This window comes from Polistes dominula, unplaced genomic scaffold (genome assembly GCF_049000335.1).
Source record: "Polistes dominula isolate Pdom_NZ unplaced genomic scaffold, Pdom_raw_medaka contig_27, whole genome shotgun sequence".
NCBI classification, from domain to species: domain Eukaryota; kingdom Metazoa; phylum Arthropoda; class Insecta; order Hymenoptera; family Vespidae; genus Polistes; species Polistes dominula.
The window spans coordinates 2,523,681-2,547,673 of record NW_028300906.1 but is presented as its reverse complement, the minus strand read 5'-3'; the positions used below and the strand labels follow the sequence as shown (position 1 = coordinate 2,547,673).

The following is a 23,993-nucleotide window of genomic DNA, read 5'->3' as shown; positions in this document are numbered from 1 at the left end:
TGTGTAGTCAACGGGGTGTAGATATACACGGTGGATTAATCGCACTCTGCGTGAACGTCAAATCGATTCCGAAGCATCCACTTGTATCTAGTGAAAGAAGTGAACGACCGGGTATACGCGAAGGGATGCAAGAAAAAAAAATTTATCAGCTACGTGACAGCTAGTAGATACACGAAAGGGTTATTTATTAGAAAATAATCTCCTTTCTATGTGTCTTCTTGTTATTTTGGTTTTTTCTAAATTAATTAATCAACAATTTCAAATATATTATACATTTTAAATATTCATTTCAAATTGAATTTCATTTTAATTTCATTGATAATCGTTCTTACATATATTTATATTTCTTTCTTTTTTTTATAAAAGTAAGTAATTATCGGCATAAATAATTTGACAAATTTAATGTGTGAAACTAGCAAGAAAATTAAAACAGGACGTTTAAAAATTTATCAAAGAAAAAGAAGGATCTTTCTTTTATATATTTTTTCGAAATTTTTTCTTCTCAAGTTCGATTTTTCTAGCACTCTTGTTTACCTACTGAATTTTCACCATATTTTTCTCGATAGAACCAATCTTCACAGATATATATATATATCAAGAAAGAGAAAAAGAAAAAGAAAGAAAGAAAGAAAGAAAGAAAGAGAGAAAGAGAGAAAGAGCGTATTTGAAGTAGGATTCATATATATTATATTTTTCGAATATTTTCCAAAAGCTATGGATTTGCAGATGACGGTAAAAGGATAGCAGCAGGTGATAAGAACGAGATTGTGGGTGATATATATATATATGGTTCTACCTCTCGAAAATCGTGAAAACATGATGGGGACGGTAGAAATACTGAGATGAAAAAAAGAAAGAATAAAAAGAAAAAAAGAGAAGAACGTAGAGTTTATGGAAGAAAAGGAGGTGGTAAAAGAGGAGGATGAGGAGGAGGAAGAGGGTGGTGATCGATAAAATGGTTGCTTCGAATTCTCTGGTGGGTATGGAAGCCATAGGTATATGTTAGAATGCGAGATTGTGGTCCAAGTACTTCTCGAAGAAATGTATAGTACTCCTGAAGATGATGTGAATTCCATGCTCGGCAAAACATCGGCCATCTCCCTAGTCGAGATTTACAAGAATTTCCAACTCGAATATGAAGAATTTCGTATTGGGATCCTATCCCCTTTTATTTTTTATTTTTTTTTATTTTCCATAAATAAATTGATAGACGGATTATAAGAAAAGATGAATTTTTCTATCTGGGAAAAGAAACTAAATATTCCTTTTAAATCCGTTTGTTTGTTCTGTGTTATTTAACATTTCTTTTTTCGACTAATCAAATTCTATGAAATTTATGTTAATCCTGATTTGTACAAACATGTGCTACACACTATATATATTTGCATATTGCATATTGCATGTATTTATTTGTTAGAGAATTAGATTGAAAATTCATGTACATTTGAGTCCTTGAAAATATTTACTGTGTGATAAACTTATTATTATATGTATATATAATATTTATTTTTAATATTATATAATTTAATATTTCTTATATTTTAATATTATATATTTTGTATATAAATATAATATTATATTTTAATATTATATATTTTTACATACAATATACACAATATCGTGTTTGTTTCGTTGCATTTGAATACAAGAGAATAATAGTATTTCTCATGGCCAACTAAATCTACATTAGAATTTCTCTGGCGAACATTAGAAAAGCTTCTTCTTCAATAGTTGTGAAAGGTTCAGAAAGTAACGGAAAAGGAAAGGAAAGGAAGCTAACCAAACAAGACGAGATCAGAGAAGACTTTTGAAAGATAAATTATGGTGTGAGTTATGGTTAAAAGTGATTCTCATTGAATGATTTCTTATATTGCGTATGAAAATAGATTTGAAAAGGGTCTCGTTTCGATATAATTCTTTTAAAACTCGTATTTTCTGTCTGTGAGTACTGTGTGATTTTGTCCTGTTTGTGTGTGTAGATATGTGTGTGAGTGTGTGCGTGTCGGTCATTGACTTTTCTTTAGTTTTGTTTTTCTATTTCTCTCCTTCTTTCTCTCTTTTTCTCTTTCTCCCTTTTCCCTTGTTGTAAAATTTTGTTGATAAGGGAAAGATAGAGGTATACTTTTACTTGCTAGCATCGTATATTTTCCACTCAAGTAACGAATGAACGAACGAACGAACGAATGAACGAACGTGAAAAACGAAATGAAAAGAAAAGGACAAAAAACGAGGAACAACCAACCCAACGCTCGACCTCCCACGTTTCCCTTTTGTGTCCTGCACGTAGCTCACAACGTCGTAACACGGTTTGCTTGCTTTTACGCGATATGAAATTCTGTTTTCACAGTCGTATTCGCAAAGGACATGAAAGTGGTAGTTGGTAGGATACATTCGTACCTTCTACTAATGCCTTTTTCTTTCAATATTTCTCTATCTTCTTCTTTTTTTCTTTTTTTTATCTTTTTCTATCGAAAAATGAGTAAAACTCACCCTCTCGTGAATCTTTTATTAGACTATTGTGCACTACCTTTAGGTATATATAATCGTCTCCACTTTTTGTTTAAATCTTACGAGTCCCTTTTCTCTCTTTTTACATACACACATATACGTACATACATACATATGTACGTTATTACACATATGTTCTTCTAGCAAAGTTTTCATAATACTTTATCTTTTTCTCTCTCGCTCTTACCACCAAAGACAATTTTTCTTTATCTTTGTTCTTTTTTTTATCTATACCAAGGGACCCTATTTGTCAAGCAACGTTCTTCATTTAGCTAATTGGCAGCACTTGATAGCAATGCTTTCTTCTCTTTCTCTTTTTAGCTTTTTTTTCTTTTTCTTTTCTTTTCTTTCCTTTCTCTTCTCTTATCTTTCGAAGAAAGATAAATGCATTTCCTGTTTCTCTCTCTCTCTCTCTCTCTTTCCTTTTACATCATTTATTTTTCTTCATATGTGTATCCATGTATATATTTTTCTCCCTTATTTTTTCTTTCTTTAAAATATGAAAAATTTTTTCAAAGTACGACGACGACGACAACGACGACGACAACGACGACAACGACGACGACGACGACGACGATACACATAGGGTGTCGTAAAGGGATACACAACTGGCAAATGCAATGCGGCAAAACGCTGCAGCGAATCTTGGAACGTTTCTCTCGTCGAGTCACACGCTAAATCAATGACTGAAAAACGAACGAGGTCTTTTTCAATGTCAAGGCAAACCCTCCTCCTTCTCCTCCTCCTCCTCCCCCCCCCCCCTTTTCCTCACTTCCAACTTTTATTTCTCATATTTTCTAGACGAATATTGGCTCGATTTTTCTATTATGAACATTTATTTTACATACGATTGTATTAATTCAATCTTTTATTTGTTTTTTTTTTCTTCTTTTTCTTATTCTTTTGGTTGTTTCATGTAAATGTTTATTTATATTTTGGGAACACTTTTCTTTCTATTTTTTTTTTTTTTTTATTGGTCAGGTTTCTTTGTCGATATATATTTTTTGTTGTTTAATTTACGAATTTGGTTTTGAATCATTTCGTTTGATATTTTTGTTGTTTCATACAAATGTTAATTTATATTTGGGAACACTTTTCTTTCTATTTTATTTTATTTTATTTTATTTTATTTTATTGGTCAGGTTTCTTTGTCGATATATATTTTTTGTTATTTAATTTACGAATTTTGTTTTGAATCATTTCGTTTGATATTTTTTGAATTATTTCATAGGAAATTGCAGTGTTTCGATTGATCCATTTTCTGCTTAGGGGTTGGGTTGGAGGGAAAGGAAAGGGAGCAATCCACGTGGTTGTTTCTCATCCCCAAATGGGATTAGGGACTTTCTTAGTTTGACCCTGCATCAATGTTTTCGCTGTCCCACTTAGAATCTCTCTCTCTCTCTCTCTCTCTCTCTCTCTCTCTCTCTCTCTCTCTCTCTCTCTCTGGCTAATGTTACTTATAACAAACCTGAGAAGCTAATGATGTCAACGTGGAAGGGAATTTCCCCTAGTTAAACCAGTTCCTTGTACTCGGTTGCTCGGAGACCTATAGGCTACCTGGTATCTGCTTGTTAGCTTTTTTGCTTTTTTTTTGGTTTTTTAATTTTTTTTTTGTTTTTGTTCCTTATCCTCGGAGACAAGATAATAATATGAAAGACGAGAAAATAAAGAAAGAAAGAAAAAAAAAAGGGAGAATACATTGTTACGTTGCAGTTTCGAGTAATAGTCAACTTCGATCCGTAAAAGTCGATTTTTTTTACATAACCATAAGTGTTATCATTAAGGAATAAAAAAAAAACGTAACAACAATTAGCATAACAAAATACTTCTCAATTTTTTGTTTGTTTATCTTTATCGCGAATTAATTAATAAATGTTTTATTTTATACCTTTGAGTGGTGAATACTTTTAACTAAAATATTTTTGTTAGGAACGGAATTATTTATTAATAATAAATTATATTTAATAAAATTAAAGTTTTTAAAAGTCTTTATGAATTATAATTTAATCGATTAATATAAATATTAAATTATTTTACATTAATATTAACAAACACGTACATGCTTTGAACGATAAGGTTAGTAATGTTTACCATGTGCATATATGCGTCCATAGTACTCAAAGGGTTAATTAAACTAGGGATATATTACGGGGGACCAGAAAGTAATGTTGTTTTTACACATGTTTATTTTTACATTTTAATTAAAAACTAATTTATTTTTTATCAGTCTGGTATTATAAAATTTACATACCAAGTGTAAAAATATGATTAATAACTAAGGTATTTATATTATTGATTTGAAAATCCAAAAATGTCCCCATAACAGTGCACCATCAACACCAGTGATTTCACGATTGAGTTTTGAATTGATTAAAAAATTTGTCCTACTAGGACAGCCTATGTTTTAGTCAGTGCAAAAGGATTAAAGTGATATGAAAATTGATTACTTTTGTTTTATTCTAAAAATGTACAGAACTTTCTGGTAGACCTAATATATATAAAAGGTGACATTATTTTTTGGTCCACCTAATATTTACTTGAAAGTAAGGAAAAAAGAAAAGAAGAAAGGTAAAGAGAATAATTCCTGAATAGGTCATAACATATCGAAAAGTGGAACAAGTCTCGACCTCACTTTATTTCAGTGGAAGCTTATATTTTTCATCTGGTTTTATTGTAAGACGTAGCACCACCTCCTTGTCGATATAAATCATTCTGATATTACGAACATTTTTAAAAAAGAGATCAGAGAAAGATATGCCTTTCTCTCTCTCTCCCTCTCTCTCTCTCTCTCTCTCTCTCTCTCTCTCTAGCAGTGAAACATATTCTAAAAGCTTTTATTTTTAAAATCATCGACATGATAAAACATCCCTTTTTTGTAATAGTATTACAATACTTTATATAGATTCTGTCTCGTAATATTTATTATTATTATTATTATTATTATTATTATTATTTTTATTATTACTTTTATTTTTTTATTTTTAATATTAATCGAAGAAAATAATAAATAAATATATTATTATTTATAGAATAATATCCAAAGCGTAAATTGGATATAATTATATAATTATAATACTATAATATATAATATAAATATTATATTTTATTAATATAAATTAATATAATAGTATTTGTTATTAAAATAATAAAATAATTAATATAAATAATATAATATAATATAATATAATATAATATAATATAATATAATATATTATATTATAATATTATTATTATGTATATATAATATTATATATAATATTATTATATTATATAATATAATATTATAATATACAAAATATTTGTCTCATTAGGAATTTTTAATCATAGAATATTAGAAAAAAAAAATACAAAAAAAAAGAAACCAAAAAAAGCAAGTGAAGCAATGTTGTTATTTGTAAATAAAACAAAAAGAAATGAAAATAAAATCGTATGTTAATGTAAAAGAAAAAGGAAAACTCTGAGAAAATTCTTGGTATACTCGCGATTATCGATTCGTTCCTACGAAGCACACACAGTTGGTACGGCCTAGAACAAGAATAACTGAAAATACGATAAGTAAATGGGTACCTAGGTACCTTTAAGCGGTTGGTTGGTTGGTTAACTTGGATAAAGGTGACAGGTAGGAAGAATAATGCTCTTTTACAAATTTGATTCTCTCGATATCGGTTAGTTTAATGTTGCAAGAATAAATATGACTAACAATTCGTTATTCCTTTCCTCTTCATTTTACTTTATTTGATGTCTGATCGCGTAACATATCCCATTCCTTGTTTCGTAGCAAACATTTATTTTTGTAATGGAGAAAAGCTGGAAAAAGCTGCTGCTGGTGGTCGATAATCGACACGCCCAATTCATACCGAATCATTTCTAAATATTTTTTTTTTTATTATTAATATTCTCACAACTTATTTCGTTAATACAATTATCGAATATTTGTTTCAAAATATTTTTGTATAAATATATATATATATATATATTTTTTTTTTTTTTTGTTTTTTTTTATCTTTTATTTTTTCAACGATAATTCTATGGGATTATTACAAGAATATATATTTTTTATATATTAATATATAATAATAAATTATATTATAATATAAAATATATGTTTGTGTATATATTAAAATTAATAGTATAAAAAATATTAATATTTTATTATATTATATTATATATATAATATATAATAATATTATAATATAATATTATATAAAATAAATATAATTATTATATAATATAATAATATAACAAATTTTTTTATAATTATAAAATCACGAGAGAGATTCTTCTTCTTCGCGAGTTTTTGGAATAAAATGACTGAATCTTGATAAAAATCGATCGTGTTCGATATATTCACCAACACATTTTGAATTTGTCGAGAACACGGCGACGGGGTTCAACGTACCATTCTATGGGAATCGTGACGTTCGATCGAGAACTTTGATAATTGGCAGTGCTTTCAAATCGAGCTATGTACTGCCAGAGTCCATTCGACTGACCCGATAACGTCTCGTCACTTTGATACCTTCGTAAAATAAAAATAAAAAGAAAATAAAATAAATGGAAACAATAACCCAAAATAAATTATAATGCAATGAAAAAAAAAAACAAGTTACATAAAATAAAAAGATAAAATAACAAGAAGAAGAAAAAGAAAATAAATGACGTAACCATTTTATTTTATTTTATTTTTTTTTATATAACCAGCGTGTTATCGTATTAGAATGACTACTTCTCTAACACGTTTACGTTGCAAATGAACGCATTTAGGTCAGGCGATATTTAACTCGTTATTGTTTTTTTTTCTTTTTTCTTTTTGTTTTTTTTTTGCTTTTAGAATTAACTTTATCTTTTTTCTCTATTTCAAATACGTGTCTTATATTTTTGTACTTGACAAGAAAAAATTTCTGATCATCAAACAATAAATAAATTTATTGTCCTAGGTATATTAATTTAAAAGAAAACTATAGTGTGGGATCATTTTGCTTAAAACATTTTAAGCTGAATCAACGAAATTCCAGAAGTGAAGTTGAAGTTGAAGTGAAGTGATTTTCTAAAGAGAAAAGTGATATCTCGAAGACACCCCATTGGTGTGGGGTAGAATAAGTAGGAGCCAAAAAAAAAAGAAAGAATGAAAGAATGAAAGAATGAAGGGTTGAAAGGTGCTTTAGCACGATCGAACGAGTCACGGTTTTGAAGATAAGAGTTGAGAGTCACTGTCTTAAAACAGCACTGCGTGTGCCAGATCGATACCTACGCTGGCTACCCTTAAACTCTCTCAAATGCAGACCGATGTAAACGCAGAAACCATGTTTTTTTTCCCCTCTCTCTTTTCTCTTTTTTTTTTTTTGCTTTTACCTTTCATTTCTCATTAACAAAAGTAAATTATCCACAGTAAACAAAATATCAAACATTAAGTTACCAAATTACCATTATTTCCCATTAACACTTTAATAGCTGTTCACACAACATGTTTGTGATATTAGGAACAATCGTTATTTATTTATAAATTAAATTTGTTGTTGTTATTTTTTTTTTTTTGATGTTAGTTTTTTCGTCAATTTAATAAAACTCTTTTAAATTAATTTTTCAAAAATATTACCATCCCCCTAGCGACGTTTGACTGCGTAAACGTGCGGCTATTAAAGTGTTAATAATCAATCAACAATTTTATTATTTCCTTCTTAACACACAAATACGCAAACAAACAAAATTAAAAAAAAAAAAAAAACAATAAATAAATAATAAAGAAGAACAATTGACAGAAGAAATGAATTTTGAAATTAATTAATACGCTTTTTTAATGAGTGTGCCTTGAAAAAATATACACCAAATTAATTCAATTGAACAATTAATAATTGATCGAATAAAAATTACGAAATTAAATCAAACTATTCGTGTTTTCGTTTATTTGCTATTACAAATTGATACTCTCTTGTTTTGTTTCATTTTTGCCCTCATTAACACCTAGGATACTGGTAGTAGTAGTTCAACGTTGAAGGAGTCAAAATTACTGACAGTTCGTGAACGAAAACAACAACGACATGATTCTCCTTGTGAGGGAGTTGCAACGTGAGATGAAGGGCAGACGCCTCGTTTGTTTCGTCACAATATGTGAGCGTTGCGAAGGCTCTTATTTACAGCACACAGCCCTCTCGAACCTTTAAAACGGGGGTGTCAGGCTTGTGAACAGAAGAGCCAGGTCGTAGTGGTGAGGGTGGTAAGGGTGGGTGGTGGTGTGTGCAAGGTGAGCGAGCTTGCTTTTTTCACTATATTTTTCTCTTTTTCTTTTTTTCACCCTCTTTTGCCGTATATTTCTATCTCTGTCAGACTTATATATGTACATATATGCATATATATATGTATATATATATATGTATATAGAAACGAACGAACGCATAGAAAAAGAAAGGATAAAAAATAAGGGTGGGTGGTGGTATGGTGTTGGTACCTATAACGTCGAAAAGAGGGTGAAAGAGGGAGAAATAGGGAATGGGATGGGATGGGGGGATGAAATGTGGAGTAATAACGCGCAAGAGACGAAGACGAGAAAATATCTCGCTGGAAGCTAGGAGATTTTAAGCTGCTGTTATTAATACCGAAGAAGTCATGTCGTACTATAAGCAGTCTTATATAAACGCTTTTTATACTTTCTTTCTTTCTCTTCTTCTTCTTCTTATTCGTATTCGTATTCTTATTCTTATACTTCTATTTCTCTCTTTCTCTATTTTTTTATTCTTCTACAATTTTTAATTTTTTTATTTCCACTTTTTTTTCTATTTCGCATAACATAATATCGATAGTAAGGTTTAAGGTCTAAATAAATTTAATAATGAATTATATATATATATATATATATATATATATATATATATATATATATATGTGGTATAATAATATTAGAATTAGTTATTAATTTATTATATTATAATATTATTATATGTACTTACATATTAATTTAGTTATTAATTATATATTAGATTAAATAAGGTATAGTTATATTAGAGATTTTTATTTTTTATATTTTTATTTTTGTTATTTTACATAACATAATATCGATAGTAAAGTTTAAAGTCTGAATAAATTTAATAATTAATTATTTATATTTATATGGCTTAATTAATATTAGATTTAGTTATTAATTTATTATTATAATATTATTATATGTATTTACATATTTTAATTTAGTTATTATTAATATAGTAGATTGTATAATATATATAAATTTAGTATATTTATATAAAATATTTCTTATATTATTTTTCTTTTCTTTTTTTTTTAATAGAAATACATAAAATTATTGTAATATGATAAAAAATTAGATTTGAATTAGTTAATTCTATAATAAAAAAATTTATCGATATTATTCGTCACGAGATATAATGCAGAATTTTCTCTTTTTATTTATTTTTATTTTTTTTTTTTTTTCTAACTAACAGCGAAATGTTTTTCTGAACCGAAACGTTTTAAGGAGAAGGGTGTGTGGGAAAGTGATCGAAAAGGGCTGAACTTTATCAACAACAATCCCCCTCAAAATACTTGATTTCTTTTTCTTGATCGAACACTTACGTAGAAGAAGAAAACCACACGACTGGTATGAAACTGATAGGACGTTGAGCTTTCGCATAACTATTTGATCGAGTTCGTTCAACCCTCTTTAACGTATACACCCATATATATATATATATAGATGTAGCTATGTATATACTAAGAAAAATGCCATTTCAGGATGTTTAATCGAACGTTCAAATCATGATTTACACTCAATTTACGTTGTCAATGCGTATTGCTTTACGAACTGGAAGAAAAAAAGTAAGAGTTCGTTCTTTTAATATCCTTTTGTCATTAATTCTGCTCCATTTAAATTTATGATATATGTATAATGATTTCGTGATTCAAAGAAATGGGGACAAAAAAAGATCCTATTTTCTACTAAAAAAGAAAAAAAGAAAAACAAAGAAAAACCATCAAAAGAGAAATGAAAAATTTATTTTCATTGTATCAAGGAATATAATGATTAGGTTACAAATTATTAATATCAATTAAAATTTGTTGAAATCATTATATTCTATAAATATGGAAATAATAATTATATATTATATTATGTGTATGTTATTTTATTTGTATTATATTATATATTATAAATTATTTTGTTTATATTATTTAAATTATATAATATTATGTATATGGTATTTTATTTATATTATATTATATATTATAAATTATCTTATTTATATTATTTAAATTATATAATATTATGTATATGTTATTTTATTTATATCCCCTTATATATTATAAATTATTTTGTTTATATTATTCATATAATATAATATTACGTATATGTTAATTTATTTATATTATTATATATTATAAATTATTTTGTTTATATTATTCATATAATATAATATTACGTATATGTTAATTTATTTATATTATTATATATTATAAATTATCTTATTTATATTATTTATATTATATAATATTATATATATATTGTTATATATTGTAAAATTATTCGATTGACATTTAATTTCGTATTGATTCGAGTAATTTGAAAAAATCGTATTTCAAGTAAAAAAAGAAAAGGTGTGCCAATTTATATTCGTGTTCGATGAAATATATATACAAAAAGTATTGTATTAACTTTATTCGTAAAAACTTGATGTACCTTTTTATGAATTGTTTTTATATCCACTATTATGTGAAGAAGAGTAAAAAGAAAAAATAATTAACAACTTGAAGAGGGAGAAATATATTCACAATTCACAAACAAGTTTTACAATATTTTTCATTGGACTTTTGGTAACAAACAAATCTCTCTTTTTCATTCCTGAGATGAATTCAACGAGTGGATCGATTTAATTTGTAGCTGACTGACTGAGTGAAGTTTTCGATAACAAGATCGGGAAAGAGAGAAAGAGTGCGAGAGAAAGAGAAAAAGAGAGAGAAAATAAACGTGTATTGAAAAATTATTTCGAAAATTTCATGGTATTTTTTTTCAAGTGAAAACTTCTTTAGAGTGAGAATGATTTTTGTAAATCGGTGAAACACGATAAAACGAATAATATGTCACTTATAAAAAACAAACATGTTCGTAATAGATGAAAATTAATTTGACATTGGTAAAACATACAATTGCGTAGTGAAAATTCGATTCGTTCGAATAATTTAGATTTAGAAATTTGGAGAAAATTCAAACTCACTTCGCTACGATGACCACGAAGGTTGTAGTTTGCTCGTAAGGGAAGTTCAGCAGCTCTGGTACGACAATGCGAAGTAGTAAATGTCACACCGACAAGACCACGAGCATTCCCGGTAGCTAACCAACCTTCCTGATAGTAATTTGTACGGTCAAGCTTCCATCCTTCGTCCTGAAACACAAACAACAAAAAATATTACTTTACGTATGTAGCAGAATGTACGAACTTTTTCGTTTTGTAATAATTAATTAATTACTACTACTATGACACTGAAAAGGAAAGAAAAAACAAAATTTTAAATACAGTAATTATGATATATTATATAATTATTATAATTATATATTATATATTATTATAAAATAATATATTTAGTATAATTTCTCATTAATTTATAAATTATTAACATTTGACAAGTATTTTAATGATATTTGATTTGAAATAATTTTGTAAAGTGTTAATAACGTGTTGGTTTTTTTTATTTAATAATTATATTAATTACCACTATTACACTGAAAAGAAAAAGAAATAATTATAATATATTAATAAATATAATAGTTAGATTATATTATAATATTATTAATATATATTGTGCAAATAGTTATATATATATATATATATATATATATATATATATATATATATATATATATTTATTATATATATAATAATAATTAATTAAAGAAAGTATACTTTCTTTACATATATATTAAAATATACCTATATTTATATAATAATATATATTAATATAAAATATAATAAAATATATATTAATATTATAAAATAATATTATAAATTATATATATAATAATAATAATAATAATAATAATAAAAATAAATAATTTTATCTACATATATATATAATAATAAATATATAAGTAATTTTGATATATTATACTAGTTGGTATATTTTCTCTTATTAATTTATAAATTATTAAAAGATTTTATAAGTATTATAATAATATTTGATTTGAAATAATTTTGTAATATTGTTAATAACGTGTTGTATATATAAAAGAACAATGAGAGAGAGATTGCTAATGAACTGACATATATTAAGAAGTAATTAAGAAATAATTAAGAATTACAGGAAACGTTCGATCGATTCATCCAATTACGATTCTAATCTTCGAAATAATATCTCATTCTTCGTGTATGTGTGAAACGTTTATACATCAATGGAAGGTGTAAAATTCAATCTGATCGTGTGAAATACGAATTTATACACCATTTTTTATTTTACATATCATCTTTCTTTGTATCCAGAGTAATTACACATAATTAAACGTTTTTAGTATTAAAAAAAAAAAAAAAGTGGTAGTAAAGTAGAAAAGAAAAGAAAAAAAAAAAGAACAAAGGAACATTGAGAAAGTATGAAGAGAGAGAAAGAGAGGAGTGTATCGGTTATCTGATATCCCTTTAATGGGTAGAAAAAGACAGATAGATAGATATAGCTAGTTAGATAGAAAAAGAGAGAGAGAGAAAGAGAGAGAAAGACTAAACGAAAATCGTCTGGGTCACGACTGCTGTTTGAAGAATATTCGATTACGAGAAGCCCGACGACGTATATTCGCTCACGGCGATATGGTGAGTTAGGGTTGTACCTAGTCCGTTGCCAAGGAGAAAGATGAAATTCTCGACGGAAATGAAGCCTGAGTGAAGAAAGGTTCGTGTTGCAATGAAAAGTAAGAGAGAGAAAGTAAGAATTAGAGAGGGTGGAACACATTTAGTAGGCGTTTCGTCCAAGAAATTTAATTGAAGAAACCATCCCCCTATTCTCGTGTACATATGTAATTGCCCAATTACAATCTACAAAAAGAGAAAAAGAAGATAAGGTCTTATTACACGTTTCATTTTCCTTTTCTTTATTTTCGTCGATTGAAAAAAAAAAAAGAAAATAATAACAAAAACAAAAAGAGATTTAATGAGAAAAAATGAAAATTATGTTAAGTAATTAGAAGTATTAGAAAAAAAATTATTACAATTTAAATGTTATAAAATAAAATATACAAATAAATATTTAACAAATTTTTTAAATCAAAATTATTTATTATTACATTCGATTTAAATATTATAAAAAAAAATAAATAAAAAAAATTGATGCAAAAGATATTATAAAATTAACAAAATTACAATTATTTATTAATATATTCAATCTAAATATTATAATAAAATATACAAAAAAAAAATTACACACAAAAAATTATACCAAAAATATTAAAAATAAAATATACCAATAAATATTATAAAATTTAGAAAATTACAATATTTTATTAATATATTCAATTTAAATATTAACAAAATTATAAAATTAAAATTATAAAATTAGTATTTTTTAAGTATTAGAAAAAATACGTATACTTGTATTACGAACCACGTTAGGGAAAGGGCCCTTTATTAATTATTCTTTATTTTATGTTTTATTAAATGTTTTATTAATTTTGTTTTTTTGTTTTGTTCATTGGTTTTAACGAATAAAAAATATATTATCAAATGTGCCTGTATATATATATATATGTGTGTGTGTGTGTGTGTATATACTAAAAAATTTGGTTCTAAGCTCTGTTAACGATACTCGAGCACCTGAAAATCGCCCTTGTAAATTACCCCTAAACGAAAAGAGAGAATGAGATAAAGAGAGAAGAACTTTCTCTCTCATTCTCTCTCTTTCTCTCTTTCTCTCTTATGCGGTAAGTAGTAAACTCGAAGAACAAAGGGCTTCTCTCTGGTTATAGCTTAAAACCAGTAGAAGAAGAACAATGGTCGCGTTTGACTTCGTCGTCCAAAGAAATCGCCGCGGAGAAAGGAAAGGAAAAGGGTTAGGGGCAAGGGGTAGGAAAGGGGTAGGAAATTTTCCTAAGCCGATCTTTTCGTTCTTTCGTTCGTTTCGTTCTTCTTGTTGAGCTTGAAAAGCTCGTTCGATAAATCGTGTCTCCGTGAAAGAGTTTATTTTCTCTCTTATCTCTCTCTCTCTCTCTCTCTCTCTCTCACTCTCATTATCTTCTTGTTATTATCGAACGAGGGTTGGGATCCTTCTTTTAAATTATTCAACGATACCGTTTTAATGCCAGTCAGTCAATTCATTTGCATGTTTCCAAAACAAAATACAATAGAGAAGAAAAAAAATTCATGAATATATTATTTTAGAATAATTAGTGGAAAAATACATAATATATGTATATTGAAAAATTACTAACAATAATTATTGTATGTGTATGTGTGTGTGTGTACTTTTCTTTTTCCTTCTTATCTAAATTTCACATTCATATTTTATTTTATTTTTTTTTTTTTAATATTATCCAACTTTCGTGGCTTTCTAGTATACATTTTTTGTATTCAATTTGAAAGTCTCGAAAGAATTATAATTTCAGTACGTAGCTCAAGTTTCTTCATTAAAAATTTCTGCTAGCATGAAAAAAGACATTCATACATTCATATATATATATATACCATCGTTATTTATTATATATATATATAATAAATAACGATACGATATATATATATATATATATATATATATATATAAAATAATATATAATATATAAATAATTTATATAATGAAATAATATTAAAAATTATAATGAAAAAATAATTATAATAATAATATTATAATATATGTTATATATATTATATTATATAATATAATATATATGTTATATAATTTATATTTTATTATAATTATAATATTATTTTTACCTGGTATATAGTATTATACCATTTTTTTTTGTTTTTTACTATTAATATTATATTCGTTTATTTACTATAAATATTATATACTATTTACAGTATATAATATTTATATATTATGGAGACCAACTTGGTCTATATAAACAGACCAAACTATGGTATATATATATATATATATATATGCAATTTATATTGCGTTTTTTGTGTTAGTATTAAGTGTAGAAGAGGAAGAAGAAGAAAAAGAAGAAGAGGAAGAAGTTGATTAGTGACGTAGATTTTGCGGATAGCGTGATCTCATGAAAGATGATTATCCAATGGGACGAACTTGCGAAACGAAGGAACGAATAGAAAATAAAGTATTTGAAGTTTCTCATGAGACTAAGGACGTAGGATCGTTAAAAGCAAAGCTTTTCTAATTTTCGATGGGCAAGCACCTCCTACCATGCAAACTCGCGTGTCTAAGCATCCACACATCATACTATTACCAATGCAACATGCTAACATAAGAATGAGGGAATTTTTTTTTACTATTGAAAAATATGAAAACGGTGAAATATAAAATACTTCAGGGACGACGATTCAAATGAATGCTCGAGACGTTTTAACCCTTTTCTTCCTTCCTACCTTTCTTTATTTCTTCATTTCTTTCTTTTGCTTTCTTTTATTCTTTCCTCGGTTCTTTCTTTTCTTAATATTTTGTTCTCTTTTTATTTTTTTTTATTTCTTTCCTTCCTTCTTTCTTTCCTTCCTTCTTTCTTTCATTTAACTCGGGGGTGGAAGGGTTGATGAAGAACGACTAACAATGGAAACCGATTCGAATACCGTATATACATTGACAATTAGAAATAAAAATGTCTAATTTGATTAAATTCCATTCGAGCTTGTTATTTCTGATCATTTTTGACCTTTCTCTTTTTTTTTATTATTATTTTTTTTATATTTCATATAAAAATCTCTTCCATTATTTCCTTTATTATTTTGTTGATTTATTTAAAATGTAAAATGTATGGTTACGGTATAAATATATATATATAGTAATATTATAGTTAATATTTAAATATTTAATATTTAATAATTAAAAATATTATAAGTAATATTTAATATTATTATAGTTATAATAATAAAATAATTATAATATAGTTATATGTAATATAAATAATATATATTATAATAGTATGTGTAATAATGTATGTATGTAATAACATATATATGTTATTACAAATATGGTCTATTATATTTTTCAAGATAGTTTAATTATCACCTGTCTTGAGTAACTTAAAACAACAACAAACACTGAAAGAAAAGATTGTTTTTTTTTTTTTTCTTTTTAAACTTTCTTCCACCCTTATTCTTTCCCTGTGATTTACTTTCTAACTTTAAATTAAGAAAAAAAGTTGATGTTGATGATGGTGCTTGTTATTTAAATTACATTTAAATTGAAGTTCGTTTAAAAGACACGCACACCATTTTTTCTTTTTGTTTTTTTTTTGTCAAGAAATAAATAAATAAATAAAAACAACGAATAAAAAGAAAAATTGTTGAAAAATATTTGGATAGTAATCTAAGCGCGTAGTTGATTATTTTGAGAGAGAAAAAAAAAGAAAGAAAAAAATAATACAGTGAATAGCTTGAAATAAAAGAGATGAACAAATGTGAAGAAAAGAAAAAAAAGTCGTCGATCAAATGCTTGCGATAGAAAATGGTGGGGGAAGGTTTTCTCTCATCAAGAAAGGCAGGTGCTTCTTCCAAGTGGTACTATTCAATTTAACCGAGAACAATGGGTTCTGGCATCACGAACGAAACGGGTCTCAATAATGACGATATCGATTTGTACACTATCCACCTTGCGAGTTTGTTTTTTTCTAATATACAGTCAGTCAAGATTTGTACAACGTTATCCTTTCTTCTATTACATTTTCAAATTGTTCTTTATCAGTTTATTTTTACATATTTTTTACTTTACTTTACTTTTCTTTTTTTATTTTATTTTATTTTATTTTATTTTATTTTCTTTCCAATTATCGCGTTATATATATATTTGTTGAAATTATTGTTGTATTTATATTACAATTATATATGTTGTATTAATTTATTATTCTGCTATATGTTTAAAAAAGAACTGTTAACTATCGTTAAGAAACTTTGCAAAACAAGTTATTGAACGAATTCGTAAATTTTCAATGTTTTTTTTTTTTTTATGAAAAGCCATAAAAATAACCTTCACCCATCGTCCTCTAATCCCCCTCCCCTACCCCATTGTCCACGATAACAAAATTTTATCGTTCGTTTACACGAACATTCGAGTTAAACAAAAAAAGAAAAAAAAAACAGAATAACCATCAACGATTTACCATGAAGGGGGTTTTTGATTGTTTTCCAACGAATATTTTTCTATGAACGGAAATTCATCGTGCAGTTCTAAAAGAATATTTTTTTTTGCTTTTTCTATGCATAACCTTCCCCCTCCTCTCTCTCCCCAGGGATACCACTAAAACGAGCAAATTTTTATTTTTGTTATTCTGCTTTTGAAAAATGAATTTTATATTGCAGCATTGTCCAATTTGGTTCCCAAGCTACTATTGTATCTTTTCTTTTTGCAAACATTTCATTTCAAGCAGGTGTGTGTAGTAATAATAGTACTTAGAAAAGTAGAATTTTAATGAAACATTTTATTAATACTCCACCATTTCTGCAATACTATCGAATCATATTTTCAATAATTAATATTACAAGTTATTAAATAAATTTAAAGAAATTAATTTGAGAGAGGGTTAAATTCTATTAAAAAGTGTGTTGAAGATTACAACACTTATCGTAAATATTTTTAAAAATTATTTTTTATATAATTAATATTACAAGTTATTAAATAAATTTAAAGAAATTAATTTGAGAGAGGGTTAAATTCTATTAAAAAGTGTGTTAAATATTACAACATCTATCGTAAATATTTTTTAAAATTATTTTTTCAATAATTAATATTACAAGTTATTAAATAAATTTAAGGAAATTAATTTTGAGGGGATTAAATTCTATTAAAAAGTGTGTTAAAGATTACAACACCTATCGTAAATATATATATATATATGTCTACCTATATAATATAATACCCACGTGTTTAAGTAGAAAAACTCTTGTGAATGGGAACACGAACGTGTGAGCCAAAAACTTGACAGTGTGAACAAGAGAAAGATAGAAAAAGAAAGATTGCAGCATCAAACTGAAAACGAAAGAGAGAAAGAGATAGATAGATAGCAAGATTAATTGAACGTCATTGGCTTTAGACGTGGTGTGTCCCTTTGTAAGCCCTTTTCCCAACTCTCTTTCTCTCTCTCATACTTTTAGGATACTCGATGTGTCGTCGATCCTTTTCTCTTTATTCTCTTTGAACATCATTTTAGGGGTTAATTCCTATATCCTTTGTAACATTCTTTCATTTCATTCTCTAACTTTTAGTTAAATATCTAAATCTTTCAGTTTTATTTTCATTATTATCATTTAAGAATACGTAATATTCGCGTTGTTTAAAAAAATTAGCTAAAAATAATAATATTAATAATAAATAATGTTCAATTAAGACAAAATAAAAGAAATAATTGGAAGAAATTATTAAAAATTCGACTTTGTGAAGAAGAAGAAGAAGAAGAAGAAGAAGAAGAAGTTAAAATTAAAATTCAATATAAGCACAAAAGGTCTAGAATTTAATATATATTATATAGTATTTTATATTTTTAATAATAATTATATATATATTTATAAAATATATATATTATAATTTATTATAATTTATTATAATATTTATATTTATAATTAATACAAGTAATTATTATATAATATATATTATTATTTAATAATTATATAATTATTTATATATTAATAATTTAATATATTATTATTCATTATATATATATATAGAATTTAATAAAAAAAAATAAAAAACAACAAAATATATTAAAAGGACATTTAATGTAAGAGTTTTACAGGATATGGGAATATTGTTGGGAGCGTATGTGGCATGAAATGAGAGTCACTTGAGACACCAGGCACGATCTTAGATTCTTGAGAAAGTGTAAGTAGTAACAGGCTGTGCGAATATAACACTCTTGGTGGTGGTTCCTCCCTTTACGAAACATCCCTTTTCTCGTTTACTCGTGTTGGTTGTGCATCATCCTCGTCGTCGTCGTGTGCCTATGAACAGAAGAGGGTAAGAATCCTACCTCGTATTCTATAACTCTCCACCCCTACACCCCTTACACTCATACTCTTCTCCCTGTTGCCGTCCTTTAAGAGAAGACTTTGCTTTCCCTTCCTTCCCCCCCCCCCCTCTCCTTCCCTACACCCTCTCTCCCAGTGGGTTCCAATCTTCCTTGGACTCGCTTTGATGTGGCTTGCCGATTCTCTCAGGGATTATTAACAGACCTCCAGCTGAACGAATCATCCCTTGGAGACTTAAGAACAAATTTCTTTTTTTTTTCTTTTTCTTTATCTTCTATTCTTTCCCTCCCCTTTTATTACTTTATTTATAACTTATCGACGTCTATTAACTTGAATTCTTGATGGAAATATTTATCACGAAGTAACATGTGAATATGGTTGTATCATGCATTAGTCAAAAATGGTTGTCGTGTAAAACTTTTCTTTCGATTCCTTCGGGTGTGGGGGTGGTGTTGAGAATTCGGGGAGGGGTTGTTGTAATCCAATTTGAAAAAATTGTTCATCTTTTTATATAATTCAAAGAAGATAATAATAATGAAGAAATAAAAAAGAATAATAAATATGTTTTTTTTTCTTCGTCTGATGAATCTTTTATTTTTTTTTTTTTTTTTTTTGATAATAGTAAGAATGAAACAATTAGAAATTAATTGTCTTTTTACAAACGATTAAATAGACTGAACTGATCCGATGACATAACGAGAAGTTAGGTATCGTTGATGCTGTCGTAGATGAAATCCATAAACGAGGGTGGATCGGATATTAATTTCGTGCTGCGTTTGACACGAATGCAGGACGAAAATGACAGTTGAATCGGTTAGCACGGAACACGACAAACTGATTTCACGCTCCACATCTGTTAACCAACGTACACGCACCAACGATTTTCTTCTATCATTGCTCGAACTCTGATCTATTCAACGTTTATCAACATTTTTCTATTACCATTAATATTTTATTATTAGTACGTAAATTCTCTAAGAAAAAATATTGTATTTCTTTCTTTTTCTATTTTCTTCTTCTTCTTCTTCCTTTTTTTTCAATTAATTAGATCACGTTTTTTGTTCTCTCTCTCTCTCTCTCTCTCTCTTTTCATTTTAATGCTCGGAACATTTTTATTTATTCTCATCGCGTGATAACGATTCGATCGACTGACATTACCCTTGAGTTGGCGTTCCAACTTGGCCAAGTCGTACTAACACGTTGCAACCTCGTTTTCTTTTTCTTTTCTGATTGACTGACCTGGGTCAGCCAAGATTCCAAACCTCCCCCACCCCCCCAACAACAACTTTACATTTTGATCTTTCGAATTATTGCTAATGTTACGAAATATATATAATTGAATGTTATTTTATTCGAAGATAATCATAGATATATTCTAATACTTTGACAAATTGTTCATAAATATATTTGTTAATTTTTTATAAGTATCGTTAAGTTTTTATTTTCATTGTAAAAATCAAAATCAAATGTTTATTAACACGTTCTGTGCCACGTGTACCCCACCGGTTGTACACTTACCATTAGACATATTTATTTTTAATGTTTATAATAAATTTAATTCTGTAAAAGAATAATTTTTTTTTCTATTAAAACATTGATGTGTATTCTACAAAATGCAGCACATAAGTTTGTTTAATTGTTATACTTAATAATAATGAATAATTACATGTAATGGTTGATTTTGTTCAAGCAAAATTAAATGAATGATAAGTCAGGTACGAAGGGTTTGCCACGGAACGTGTTAATCGATATTCATTTTTAATATTATAATTAATTTTTTTTATGAAAGACACCTTGTATGTTTATTTAATAACGTATGATATCTAAATTCAAGGTTAAAAGATTTATTATACAAGTAAAAGAATAAGAAGTTCTACTCGTGCTATTTCTAAGCTTCTTCAAACGTGATTATTACATCCATAAAACGTGTTTGCATTTTTGGTGGTTCATTCGAGTAGATAATTTCTAAAAATTCTATAAGGTCAGAGTAACATCTAATCGTTTTAGACGTGTTTAGAACAAAAATAACTAATGATCTAAACAATACCTATAGGTTTATGAAAGGAAGGAAATAATCGATCGATTTCGTTGAAATATTTGTAAAGATAATTAACAACGTTTTAAATAATTATAAGAAAAAAGAGGTGAATATAACAGAACGTATAAAATAAATGAATAACGCTGGTATAAAAGTTTGTGTGTGGTAGGATTTTCAAAATTATTAAATTATATATATATATAGTTTAAAAGAAGTAATAAAAAAAAAAACAGAAAGTGTTGTATGCAAACGAAACTTTGCTGGCGTCATTAGTGGTAAGTCTTTTCAACGTTAACGTGTTTGTATGGGGGTGTTTGTGTATATGTGTGTGGGTGCATAACATATTATACGATTACCTCATATTTCTTGTTTTTTTTTCTTTTCTTTATATTAATACATCACCCAGGAAATGAAAAATTTGTCAAAACTAATATTACACAAGTTTGTAAAACTAATTCTTCAATGTTATAAAAGTAACAAGAAATAAAACAAAAAGACAGAAAAATAAATATTATATACTATAAATTGTTAAATTATTACACATGTGTATTTTCGAACGTTTACAGGAAAATACGATAAATCAATTGAATAAAGATATGTGTGTGTGTGTATGTGTGTCTCATAAAAGGTAACATCATCGATAATTCCTTTGGATAGAAAATTCATTCGGGGATTTTTATCGAAAGAAGAAAGACTATATATGCTTATAAATTCTTTATCGAAACTTTCTAACCTACTTAGAAGGATGCTCGTTTAGCTTTACGTTTTATTGGCGTTCCAACTTTATACCCACTTGACTTCGTACGCGAACACACATACACACAATCATATATATATATGTAACAATATAAAATACGAAAAATTATATACACATATAAAATATATATATATATACATATTTATTATTTCTATTATTATATATTTATATTATATATATTTAATAATATATTATATTATTATCATATATAAAATAATATTAAAATAATAAAAAATAGCTATGTGTGTGTACATTCCTTAAATAAATTCAATCGTAATATTCTCGTTAATTAAAAATACTAATATAAAATAAGAATAATAATAATAATAATAATATGAGATAAAAATCATACCTCAGGTGACTCGTCCGGTACTTTGCCCATCCAACTGAGGGATAAGATATTACAATCGCACTTGGCGTTATTGTTCTTCTCAAAATGTAGATGCATGATAATTGTAGTTTAGGTTTTCTTTCTCTTCTTGTACAATCGGTCAAACGATACTAACACCAAAAATGATCCTAGACTTCGACCACTTTGATCCAACAACACCAATGGACACGCTAGTCCAATGAAAAATCGACCTTCCTCCTTTCATGACCGTTCAAGGATCCGCGATCGATAATCTCGCGTGGTCACCCAGGAAACGGGCCAATTCTAATGTTCTTTTTTTATTATTATTTCTATTATTTATTATACATATATATATATATATATATATATATATATATATATATTATTTTTTATACACATATATAAATGCAAGCAAATTCTTATCGATCGATTAAATCAATGATATTATTAAAAAGATTATACACATTTTTTTTTATTATCCTCAAAATGTTTTGGTCGTCAAATGAAGTTTTGAAGAAACGATATTTCAATTATTATTATTAATATTATTAATATTATTAATATTATTAATATTATTATTATTATTATTGTTATAATTATTTTTATTCTTTTTTTGTTCTTTCTATTTTTTTCCTTAAAACACAATATTTCTTCTTCCCCCACTCACGTTTTCTTCTTACTTTCTTGTCTTCTTCGTTCTCAAAAATTATTTCATTATGTATATCAATTATTCACGAAGGATTTAAAAACTTCTTCATAGTTGCAGTTTCGCCTGCCGCCATTTTGCCGGTTGAAACCTCCGCCTTTCCGTTTTACCTCTTTCTATCTATCTATCCATCCATCTATCTATCTATCTCATTTCTATTTTCCACTTTTCCTCCCTCATTCTCTCTCTCTCTCTCTCTCTCTCTCTCTCTCTCTCTCTCTTTCTTTCTTCTCAGAAAAATATCGTAGCTGAATTTTTAGGCGCGCGAATTTTCTTCCTTTCCTTTTTCTTTCTCTCTTTCTTTCTCTTTTTCGAAACAGAAAAACAAATATAGGAATAGATAATATATCTAAAAATCTTCAAGATAAACGAAAACTTATATATATATGTATGTATATATATATTTATAACAGATGTGTGTAATCTTGACAAATTTTTATCGCGAGCTTTCGATGCCAAGATTTCGACGCGAGAGTACACGTCCGACTGAGAAAGCTCCGAGCTTTAAACGCACGAGACTTCAAACCCACCACCACCACCAT

At 26.9% G+C, this 23,993-nt stretch overlaps 1 protein-coding gene across 2 annotated transcripts in view; it reads right to left on the bottom strand.

The window, feature by feature from the left end:
* The window catches only part of Tusp (WD40 superfamily protein Tusp), a 38,320-nt gene extending 14,333 nt beyond the window's left edge, over positions 1–23,987 (bottom strand). Inside the window, exons 1-2 of one of the 2 annotated variants that reach the window (XR_001476044.2) lie at positions 22,746–23,987; positions 11,706–11,873 (exon numbers count right to left, since the gene is read on the bottom strand). Coding sequence is in view for 1 of the 2 variants with exons in the window: in XM_015325443.2 (XP_015180929.1) it covers positions 11,706–11,873; positions 22,746–22,841 (264 nt within the window). In the remaining variant the exon portion in view is untranslated. The remainder of the gene's footprint in view (positions 1–11,705; positions 11,874–22,745) is intronic. The other variant, XM_015325443.2, reaches the window with a different exon arrangement.
* Between the last annotated feature and the right edge of the window lie 6 nt (positions 23,988–23,993).